At 46.7% G+C, this 11,973-nt stretch overlaps 1 protein-coding gene across 1 annotated transcript in view; it reads right to left on the bottom strand.

Moving 5' to 3' along the window:
* Nucleotides 1-11,973, bottom strand: part of gfra2b (GDNF family receptor alpha 2b) — a 77,868-nt gene that overhangs the window by 47,290 nt on the left and 18,605 nt on the right. Inside the window, exon 3 of the mRNA XM_023419030.2 lies at nucleotides 402-479. Coding sequence (XP_023274798.1) covers nucleotides 402-479 — 78 coding nt within the window. The remainder of the gene's footprint in view (nucleotides 1-401; nucleotides 480-11,973) is intronic.

Here is an 11,973-nt window from a genome sequence, read left to right as displayed (position 1 = left end):
TATCTGCTCTGAGCATTCAGAGCCTCTCCGACTCTGGATCTTCATCTCATGCTTTCAGATTGCAGTAGACAGGTGATTTGAGAGACGCTGCAAAGGCTTTAACAAACAGCACTGCAGAGAAACCACCATGCACGATAAAACACACACACACACACACACACACACACACACACACACACACACACACACACACGCGCGTCCAGCCCTGCCATGACTCATGTACATGTGTGAGCATACGTGTGGAGATTGATGTCATGTTTTCTGACAGAGTTATAGCTCAGATATTGGAAATAATTGAAATGTTTCACACCACCTGCACTGCCACACTCTCTGCATGTGTGTGTGTCCTGTCTCTTATACACATCTACACACACACACACACACACAGAGAAACACTTTACCTGAGATGATGGACGCGTGTCGGTATTCCTCTGAGAAATGGATCGGCTCGTACGGAGACGTCTCATAAAACTCTTCCCCTGAAATACAACAGAAGACACAAGTGTTCAGCCAGTACACACACACACACACACACACACACACACACACACACACACACACACACACACACACACACACAGCAGCAGCTTTGTCTGTGCTGCCAGGTACACACCATCTGGCTCCACCTGGAAACTACCTTCAAAGTCAAATTGTCCGTGCTGCCGTGTAAAGAGCTTCCAGCAGCAGGAATCCATTTTATTTCACTTTCCAAAAACACGTCGAGAGCTGCAGGGAAATTATCAGAGTGGAGCTGAATCTTATTTTCATTATTTTATATTTCACAGTTTTGCTTTAATTTTCTGGAAACCTCCAGTTTCCATCAGCTGCAGCGTCTCGACCCCGGAACACAGCGACATAAAGCAGAAGAAGAAGAAGAAGAAGGAGGTTACAGAGCTTCTTCCTGTTGTCCTCACACCGACAACACACCGTATTAGCTTCAGTGTGACGCCACTGTCTGATGACATCATCACCTCTGAGCTACGTCACCAATTCACCTCATCAAATCCAGAAAGTGTTTAAGTTTTCTTCAGCTGTCTGAACATCCGTGTGTTCACCGCTAACAGCTGATTCAGCTCGTTTCTAATCAGGACAATTTACAAACGTCTCTGTCCAACATTTACACTCTGTTGATATTTTAAAGTGAATCTATGTAATATGTTACAGTGCAGAAATGAGCGGGAAACCAAAAACGAATTAGTGTTAACGTGTTTCATTTAACCTTCGTATCGTCTTCCTGTTGACCGCGAGACTTTTGTTTCTGTTTGACCTTTAATAAAACATCAAGTATGAAATTATTACCCAATAACTTCATTCCAACTTTTTTTTAATGGTCAATCAACCTCATTTACATGAAAATACACTTCGATTCAGAGTAAAAGGAAAGAAGCAGAAATGATTTGGACCGAGTGACAATCAGAGGAACGTGTTGATGGATCGTCTCTGACACAGATTATGAGTCAGAGTTTAGTCAGATGCTGTTTTGTAGACGACCACAGATGATATGAATTTGAATAAAACACCCAAAATTGAATGAAAATCATGATCATTAATTATATTTGCAGAAAGTGCAGTAAGGAAAAATCCATGTTATTTTCAGGCCTGAAAGAAAACCAGATTTCTGAAACAAAAACATTTGAGAACGAGTCGAATTTGACCCGAGGACGACAGGAGAGTTTATTATCACACATCTGTACTATTCTATTTATTCTACATTTCGCTTGTTTTGCAAACCACAAGCTGATGTGTATGAGAAGCAGCTACAATAAGACACACAGTAGAAATCAGGGCTGAGTTAAAGTGGAAAGAGCGTTCTCTGTTTCCTGACCAGAGCAGTCATGTGATGCGACAACAAAAACAACAGTGGCAAATCTTTCACAGTCTCCACTGTGATCTCAAAAGATTTCCAGCGTGATCACTCAGAGGAATTAGTCTCTTAAACAGGAAGAGGGTGAGGCGCGGCTCTCCTCGCTCCTCGCGTCGTCCGAGCTTCAGCCACTGAAGGTTTGTGTGTGAAGGAAACACCGACGCTCCTCGGCCACAAACAAAAGCATCACTGGGAGGGAAACAGTCACCATTCAATGAGTTCACACACACACACACACACACACACACACACAGCCATTTTGTTTTCAGGTTGTCCGTCTCAGTCTCACCTTGACAGAACTTCTTCAGGTCTGACAGATTCACTACGTCCACGAGGATGGGAGGGACGGACGGACAACCTGAGAACAAAATGGCTGCCGCTCTGACTGTCGCCGGCGCGGAGGAATGAAAACACACGGACATCTACTTCCTCCTTATCAGTCCCTGAGACCCCCCCCACACTCGGACTTGTGCTGCTTCTGGGGAGCAGAGTCAAAGACATGGTCTGTCTTTCCCTCCGTCCGTCCTGCAGATTAAACTCGTCCTCTCATCGTGTCTGTCAGCTGCTGCAGCCACGAGACAAACAACACCAGGAGAAGGCTAAATGTCACTTCAGGACAATCCTGCAACAGAAGGAGACAGCGGGGGGGGGACGACTGTTTACTGTTAAACAGTCACCCAGAGGCTTCAGACCAGCCACACACCTGAGGCTGTGACAGGTACAGTGGGACTGACGGTAGTGACTCATCGTCTGTCTTCACTCCTTCACACAGAGACATGCAGCCTGTCCAACATGCCCCCCCCCCCCCCCCCCCGATGTGTTCAGTGTTTGTTTGGAGAATGTAAAACTTTTATTTTGATACTCCTGGTTTCTGTCTTCCTGTTTCCTGATAAAATCTGACGTTTGGTTTTCCCTGAAGGACAGGACAAGGTGGGAATGATGGGAAAAGGTGGGAATGATGGGACAAGATGGGAATGATGGGACAAGATGGGAATGATGGGACAAGATGGGAATGATGGGACGAGGTGGGAATGATGGGAAAAGGTGGGAATGATGGGACGAGGTGGGAATGATGGGACAAGGTGGGAATGATGGGACGAGGTGGGAATGATGGGACAAGGTGGGAATGATGGGAAAAGGTGGGAATGATGGGACAAGACGGGAATGATGGGACGAGGTGGGAATGATGGGAAAAGGTGGGAATGATGGGACAAGGTGGGAATGATGGGACAAGGTGGGAATGATGGGACGAGGCGAGACAGGACGGGACACTAGTTCACGTTTCCTCTTTACCCAGCTTCTCTCAGTCTGTGTCTTCAGCACCTGTCGGTCACATGACCACAGCTCCAGTGAAGACACATGACACACCAGCGGTTCTGTCATCAGTTACACGTGGCAGCTGTTCAGAGTCTGTCCTCTGAGGACGCAGCTGCTTCACACACCTGGTGACGTTCTTCACCTGCAGCCGTCTGAACGCGGCGAATACTAAATGTGGCGTTGGAGCACGAGCTTAGCATCGCCTCAACAGCAGCTGATCAAAGAGCTTGTTTTCTTTTTTACCTTTAACAGGACATGGACTGAGGATTACGGCAGATTGCTCCCAACAGCCAACACTTCCTTTATCCTGCAGGTAAACACTCAGCAGAGAGGAGCTTATTCACGCTGCATTCACAGGCGGCGTGACATTTTCACTGGCATCTCCGGGAACACGCTGCGCCGTGCCAGCATCTCCAAACTAACAACTTCTGCTCATTTGGTGTCTTGTCTTTAATCTTAGCGCCACACATTCGCGTGCCAAAAGAAAAAAAAAAGTCTACTGCTGATTTACTCCGTTTCAACACGGCCTTAAAATTTCTCTGCAGTCTCTCCCTCGCCACCCGTGAGCATTTGTCTGGCATTTAGCGGCGCCGCTCCCTCCCGCCGCTCCTCTGGCACGACTCCCGCCTATAGTTAGAGAGCTGAGATCATCGTGTCCCGGAGAGTTTCGACTCATTTACTGTTACAGAGTGAAATAACACTATAACACCAGAGATAAACAAGGCGAGCGGAGCGACACATAAACGCATCACCGGAGGAGCAGCACGCCGCTCCTGCGTTACACCTGAAGCGTTCACACTGACACACACCTCCTGCATGTGACGGAGCAGCTGCTGAGTCTGTGAGGAGGACAGATGTGTGGACTCCTCCACAGGAAGGATTTCTGATCTGGGTTTTTAAGTAGGAAGCTCTCTAAATAAACGCTGGATGTGAAGCAGACTGGGTGGGGTAATGTCCACAGATTGGTGCTGAGGGGAGATGAAAGGAATACTAAAGACAGGCAGAGGTGTTGGTGGAAAGTGGCGCTCTCTGTCTGCAATTACTGGCAGCGGCTGCATCTGGAGGAGCTGCTCCCTGCATCTTTATCACAAGGAGACGCAGAGGAGGAGACGCAGAGGAGGAGACGCAGAGGAGGAGACGCAGCGGAGGAGACGCAGCGGAGGAGACGCAGAAGAGGAGACGCAGCGGAGGAGACGCAGCAGAGACGCAGAGGAGGAGACGCAGCAGAGACGCAGAGGAGGAGACACAGAGGAGGAGACGCAGCAGAGACGCAGAGGAGGAGACGCAGCAGAGACGCAGAGGAGGAGACACAGAGGAGGAGACGCAGAGGAGGAGACGCAGCAGAGACGCAGAGGAGGAGACGCAGAGGAGGAGACGCAGCAGAGACGCAGAAGAGGAGAGTTGCTGCACCTCCCATCAAACCCGCCACAGCTCCCACCACATCCTGCTCTGTGTGGGGAGGAGGGAGGGTCGGGGTGGTGGATGGATGGAGGTTTGTTCTCCTGACCTCCACCAGAACAAACCAGTCTATGCCGAACATTAACCACACTGTTCCTGGTTTCCACCTGGTTTCCATCTGGTAACCATGTGGTAACCAGATGGAAACCAGGTGGTAACCAGGTGGTAACCAGGTGTAACCAGGTGGTAACCAGGTGTAACCAGGTGGTAACCAGGTGTAACCAAGTTGTTCATTAATGATGAGACAGAAGGTGATAAACGTCTGTGCAGCTTGAGAGATGAAGACTGAGACATTTTTCTGTCCTCACAGATATTGGTCAGGACTCTGGGACAGTCCTGGACAAACCGGGACGTCTCTTCACAGGACAAACAACCTACAGACACACTGAATTATTCTTCAGCTCTTTCTGCTGAGTCACATGATTTCCTCACGACCCAGTAACATATGATCTGTGGTCGTCATTGGAAACCACAGATTTACAGTAACGGGGACACGAGAGACGCCGCTGTCAAGTTTTCAAACGTCTTTAACGGCCGGAAGAACGAAGAAATGTTTGTCTTTTATGTGACAAACAAAGAGGCGTTAAAAAAAATGTATATGTAAATAATGAGATCATCAGAAGGAGACAGTGTGATGTCATGGAGCGATGACATCATCTCAGAATATTTAAATGTCCTGCTCAGTCACACGTTTAATGACAGAACGTCACTGTTTCTGCTGATGGTTAATTATCACATGTTCTCCAGTGATGAGCCACCTGTGTGTGTGTGTGTGTGTGTGTGTGTGTGTTAGCGTACAGGTGATCCAGCCTGAGGGGTGTGAGGCAGCAGTGATAATCAACAAGGGAGATGTTTATGTATGAAGCTATAACAGTGATTTCACCTGCAGGCCCGCACACACACGCACACACACACACACACACACACACACACACACACACACACACACACACACCTGGCAGTTCACTGATCAGGTGGGAGAACATTATGAATAAACTTGCTGGGGGGCGTCTTTATTGACTCGTGTAAAGAGAATTTACAGAACAATGTTCGAGGCGGATGGAAACAGGAAGTGTGAAGAACCACCATCGTCCCACCTCTCTCTCACCTTCACAACATCTGAGCCAGTGTCTGACAGAGGAGGAGGAGCATTCACATCCTCAGGTAAGACTACGAACACATGAGAAGAGTCCAGGAAGATCTCCTTCTATCAACAGTAACGCTGATCAATGAGCCAAGACTTCAGATCAGAGGCCGACACCAGAACAGGAAACTGATCTTTGACGGTTCTGATCCCTGAGATAATGAAAACCTGTTCACGTCCAGTGCTGAGGGTTTCTGCGTGGCGGGTGGGGGTGGGCCGTGCAACACTTTGGTAACCGTCACTGGTGTCACGCTCTGCCGCCACATGGATTTTGCAGTTTTGTCATCGCAGGTAAAAGGCTGAACGTGATGCATGCTGGTTACAGCTTACAACCTGAACAACCATCAACCCTCCGACACGACCCAGAGGAGCGTCGCCTGAAGTAGCTCCTCCTACTGCAGCGGGCCTACCACACCTTGGTTGCCATGGCTACAATAATAAAGACACAGACTGCACTGACAGTGGTGTACCTAACTTCATCACCATGGTTACGGTCATGTTTTGGTTAGCTCTAGAAAAGATGGCGGTTTGGGTTCAAATAAGTAACTTCCTAAACATTAGACGATCTCTGTTGTCATGGTTACAATAACAATGAACGCTCATGGATGATAGAAACAACATGGGAATTGAACACACGGCTCTCCTGTGGCACATTCATCCACCACCTCCTCCTCCTGACGTACACTCTCTTTATTCTACGTCACCGACACGTTTCCTTTTCGTTTTCGCTGTCATCATCACTACGAGCACCAGATGTCGCCTAGCAACAGAACCTAACTATGATGTCATAACAAGCTGCTGCACAGACGACCTGCGGGCTCGTCTCTCACAGGACAATCCTGTCCGACGTTAAAACTTCACAGATCAAGGCGGCTGCACCAATGAGAACCCTCTCTGATGACAGCACTCTGTCCTGATTGGCTGAGAGCTTCACTGACACATGACGTGTTCTACGTTTTTACTCCAGGAACCCGGTTGATGGTCGACGCACTTTATCTGTCCTCCCTCTAACGCGAGGCTGTGGTTTTCATTTCCAGCTGTGAAACACTCGCTGGTGTTTGTAAAGGAAGCGACGAGCTCACACTGAGGGAGTCGGCTCTGCAGCAGGCGGCAGTTTAAACAACGGAGAGTCGTATTGATCCTGTTTGACAGTCGCAGTTTCTGCATGAATGAATGAATCATAACAGAGTGAAGGACAGTTGGTTCTACTCCTCAACTCTGTCTGAACTGTGAGTTTGTCAGGCTGATGATCCACAGACCAGGATCTGGTTCTCAGGGTTCAGGACTTCCTTCATGTAAAAGGTGACGTCTCTCGGTTTCTTTAAAGATGTTGATTAGATAACGTGATTCCCACTTTGTGTATTTGTGGTTTGTCGGATCATAAATGATGTAAATAATAAAACAAGGTGAAGTTACTTACTGAGTCTGAATCACAGGAACCTACAGACTGAACCTCAGTTCTTCTCTTAAATCAGTATTAATAATAAAGTTAATGTTCAATCAATAAAAAGGTGAATTACAGGTCTGTGAGGGGGCGTGAACTCTGACCTCCAACATGTCAGACATGCTCCGCCCTGACCTCCACACCCTTCACCTGCTCTCACCTACATAAAGGACACATTTCATTAAAGCTGAAACACACAGTGCAACCATTACAACATGTAACACACACACACACACACACACACACTGACACACACACAGACACACACACAGACACACACACACACACACACACACACACACACACACACACAGACACACAGACACACACACACACGTTAACAGACTGATGACAGGGTGTGGAAACAAACGCTGTGCTGCACTGCGTCTTCTGCACGAGTCAGAGCTGCATACGTGCAGTTTGCCTGCTCGCATGTAAAACAGTGTGTGTGTGTGTGTGTGTGTGTGTCTGTGTGTCAAGGTGTGTGAAATAAGCTGAATTTGAAAAAACACAAAGTGCTTAGTTGCACTCCTCCCTGGTGCTCCTCTCAGCTTTCACTGCCCCCTTTTAATTATTACTGACAGGGGAGAGGAGAGTGTGCCCCCCCCCCACCCCAAAACATCCTGCAGCTGCCATCTTCACCACACCTCTTCTTCTTCTTCTATCCTGTCGTGACTGTGGTTTATATGTTCTCCCTGTCCTCTCCTCCAGTTTAAACGACGTAGACGATGACTTACTTTAAAACCGATGGAAAGCTGAACTGTCACTGACCCTTCACTGGTTCCTTCGTTACTCTTGGGAACGTGTCGTTCCTTTTCAGAAGCAGTTTAAATGGTGTCAGAGTCAACATCATCATTCATCGCACTCAAAACAATGGTTTCTCTCAGAAGTCGACAAAAGCAGCTTCTAGTTTCTGTCAACTTTGCTGAAACGGTCGCTCGTTATTTAAGCAAACGTTCATGATGGAGACATACGTGACATGACAGCATCAAGTCCTCCCCCCTACAGAACCTTACAGCTCCCTGAACCCGTGAGACGACCCCCAGGAGCGTCTCCTGACCTGGGGGTGGGCGATATGACAATATTAGATCATGACTGATTAAAATGTCTCGATGATCTGCCTTTACAGAGACATCGTTAGTATCGTGAGTCCTTCTGTGGTCGCAGCTCTATGGTCACACGCATCCACAATGACGGGTCATAACAGCTAGCTGCTGCTTCTAGCTCTCAGATCAGTCACACAGTATGTCCGTCACTTTAACTTCTTCCCCTCCGTCTTTTAACACCTCATCTGGCCCGGTCACGGCCCAGTAGCCGGTTCTGAACGTGTTCTGACTGAGTAAACGCTTAAACGTTTGTCAATATAAACAGACGTCATGACGTGTTCTCTCCGTAGGAGCTTGTAAATCGACGTCTCAACCTGACCAATCAGAGCAAACTAGGGGGGTGGGCACTTCAGAGCGAAGGCCAATAGGCTTTGAGAGGCGTTACAACAGCATGGTCTAAAGAAACAACGCTGACTGTCAGTACGATCAGTGATGTAACTGCTCATGTGACCAGGATGAGGGTCAGAGGTCAGACACAAACACCTTCACGTTCAGCTCTGCACCTGCAGCTGCTCCACACAGGTGGAGAGACCTGGTGCAGGAACCATCAGCTCCGCTCTCCGGCTCCACCTCCACCTCCAACACCTGCAGTCCGTCCGCCTCCAGCTGCTGCGTGTTAACAGACAGAATGGCGTCCGTACGGAGACGGGAATCGAACAACACGACAGACGATCACTCAGAGACCTGCGGCGCTGGCAGAGCAGCTTCCAGGCTGCAGGACTGTAACGTTGCTGTTGCTGTGATCGACACTGCGGCACAGACTCGCTCACATATTGACACAAACACACGAGCTCAGGCGGGAACATGTTGTCAGCAGGGGGTCCGGCTCTCTACACGCTCACCGGACAACACACACGTCTTCAGTATCAGACTTATAGCAGCTCAGTATGGATCCATACAACACTGTGAATCACATCTTCACTGCTCCATATGACATTATATCTGACAACATGAAACCTGAGGCCAGAGAGACAACAGCAGTCATCATCTCAGCAGACATGGATGTTATGATGATGACACTCAGTGACGTGGTAATTTTCACCCTGACCGACGTGTTTGTGCCTCAACCACAGTGATGTCAGAGGAAATGCTTTTATTTTGGTAATAGTGATTTGTTAAAGTGATCAGATCCGATCTTACTACATGAATATAAGAATGATTATCATGATAATCATTATTATATTTGATCATTTTTGTATTGTTGATCATTATTATTATGATACTGTCTGTGTATATACGTGTTCATGTACATATGTCAATACATATCACATTATCATATTATTATTATGATTATAATATATGATGGACTCTCATTAGAATATCCCACACACACACACACACACGCACACACACATGCACACACACACGCACACACACACAATCCAATCTTCACTCCTAATCTTATTTTATATTCATGATTTCTTGTTCACCATGTTTCTGTCACTTTCTGTTCATCGTGTTTTTTCACCAATAAAAAGGAAAAATAAAAGAAAATGAAAGAAATCAGAACAGAAAACACGTGTTTGTGTTTCTGAACGTCACCTACAAAATAACAGATTCTGGTGTTTTGTCTTTTAATTTGAAGGACTAGTTATGGAAACGTCATAGTTAAGAATTGTGTGACAGTAATCAGGATGAATTCTGCTGTTAACTGGTGAAGCAGCAAACACACAACACATTCAATGATTTCAATAGAGAATAAATCAAAATTCACATTAGGAAATAAACCGAATCTTTATCCACACAAACAAAGTTTCAGCTCAGTGTTTAAGGTCAAATAAAGACGATCTGTCTAACTGTCGCTGTGTGATGTTCCTGCTGAGGCGGCTGTCAGGCTCCAGCCTTCCTGCCACAACACATCAACACAGACAAAATATTTTACTACATATTGAAGGAAACCATCTGGAAGACTCGCACTGCTCTCGATAATTAAATACATATATATAGATAGATATTGCTGGAGTCAGCAGGGTTTCCGCCGAGATCAACAAATTAAATTTAAGTTTCCTGAAACATTTTTAATACGACGCAGAGTGCAATGTAATGTGTGGGGGTGGCTCCGTGGTTTTTAAGACTTCATTCTCCAGTGCAGGTGATAGGCAACAATAAAAACACAGTGTGTATCACCCACCTGGGGGGGGGGCAGGTCCTGCAGGACCCTCCCCTTCCTGCCCTCCCCCTCAGCTGCTGAAAGTGCAGAATTTATAAAGTGCAGTGGTTCAGGCACAATGACCAGTCAGTGTTTAAGTAATTGCTCGGACTAGATTGCCAAATCCTTTAAGCTAATAGATCAGGGCACTTAGTATTGACCGGAGCTATTTAGCATGCATGCTAATATGTCAGGGCTTTAAGTATTCTGTCCAGTAACCGGCCCGAGCGAGCGCCTAATCACAGAGGTGCTTAGAGTTCAGCCTGCTAAATTACACATTTAACACTGACATTGGTATTTAGCATGAAGTCAAATAAATGGCTAATTTACCAGTCTGACTAATGACTGATGTGTTTAGCATGCAGGCTAATGAGCGAGGTATTTAGCATGCGGGCTAATGAGCGAGCTGGAGGCTGATTAGTATTGCTCCGCAGAGAGACACCACTGTTCTCTGTTTACTCATCTCATTCTCAGCTGCCTGACAGATGCACACACAGAAACAGTCACCGGGAGTCTGGCGAGTGCGAGCGGAGCATGCATATGAATGTGGACAGCATGTGTTTTTAAATGCATGAGTGGGAATGTGAGAGATTGTGGAGGACGGTTCCAGAAAAACAAGAATTCAGAATCAGATCTCACACTGTCACGGCCCATTTATTCCTCTGAACTGGGAGGTTTTGATGCAGGGAAAGATTTTCTCTCCTCTGACTCCTCTGTGGATAAATGTCTGAGTGTAATTACTACTGGAAAATTCAGAGCAGGGGTTTTCAAAGTCTGACACTGGTGGACTCAAATCTCTAATTTGAGACAACAGCCTTGTGTCCATGTTGCCATGGAGTCGGTGAGTCAACAACCTGAGACAACCTTTCAGCCAAATCTTCTTTTTGCTATTGTTTACATTTATTCTTATTTATTGTTTATTCATTGTTTACAAATAGTTCCCAATAACAGCAGCTGAATCAGCTGTGATCACTTCCTGTTTGCAGCGAGCCCATGGATGAACAGACGACTGGATCACTGTGAAACAACAGGAAACCTAAACACATGAGGAAGTTCTGGGGTGATAAGAGCGTCAGTGTTTCCATGATTTCTAAGCAGATTTATAAATGTTCATTCATCCACGATTTATCCTCAGAAAGTATAAATTATACAGAATCTACAAATATGTGATTCACGTCTGTGAGTTCAGGTTTTACGAAGTCCAGAGTCCGAACGAACCTGACGCCACAGATGGTTCGTTACACAGAACCATCCGGGAAGATGATTCTCAGTCAGGACAGAGAAACACTCTCCAGGCCTGATGCCATGGATGCTAAAGCAGCATCTCTGCTAACCTCTTTAGAAGCCGCCGTTGTTTTTAACTGCCACCTAAGACACGCCCCCTGCCAACAGCTCCTCCCTCGCAGGACTCTGATTGGTCCAAACCACTGTGGTTCAGCCACAAGCTAATAGCCTCATTTGCTTTAAGAAAATACACATGACTGTTACTTG

This window comes from Seriola lalandi, unplaced genomic scaffold (genome assembly GCF_002814215.2).
Source record: "Seriola lalandi dorsalis isolate HSWRI2012SDOR001 ecotype SW California unplaced genomic scaffold, Sedor1 jcf7180002054590, whole genome shotgun sequence".
In the NCBI taxonomy this organism is placed as follows: Eukaryota; Metazoa; Chordata; class Actinopteri; order Carangiformes; family Carangidae; genus Seriola; species Seriola lalandi.
Note: the sequence above shows the minus strand (reverse complement) of the source record. Positions and strands in the feature narration are given on the sequence as shown.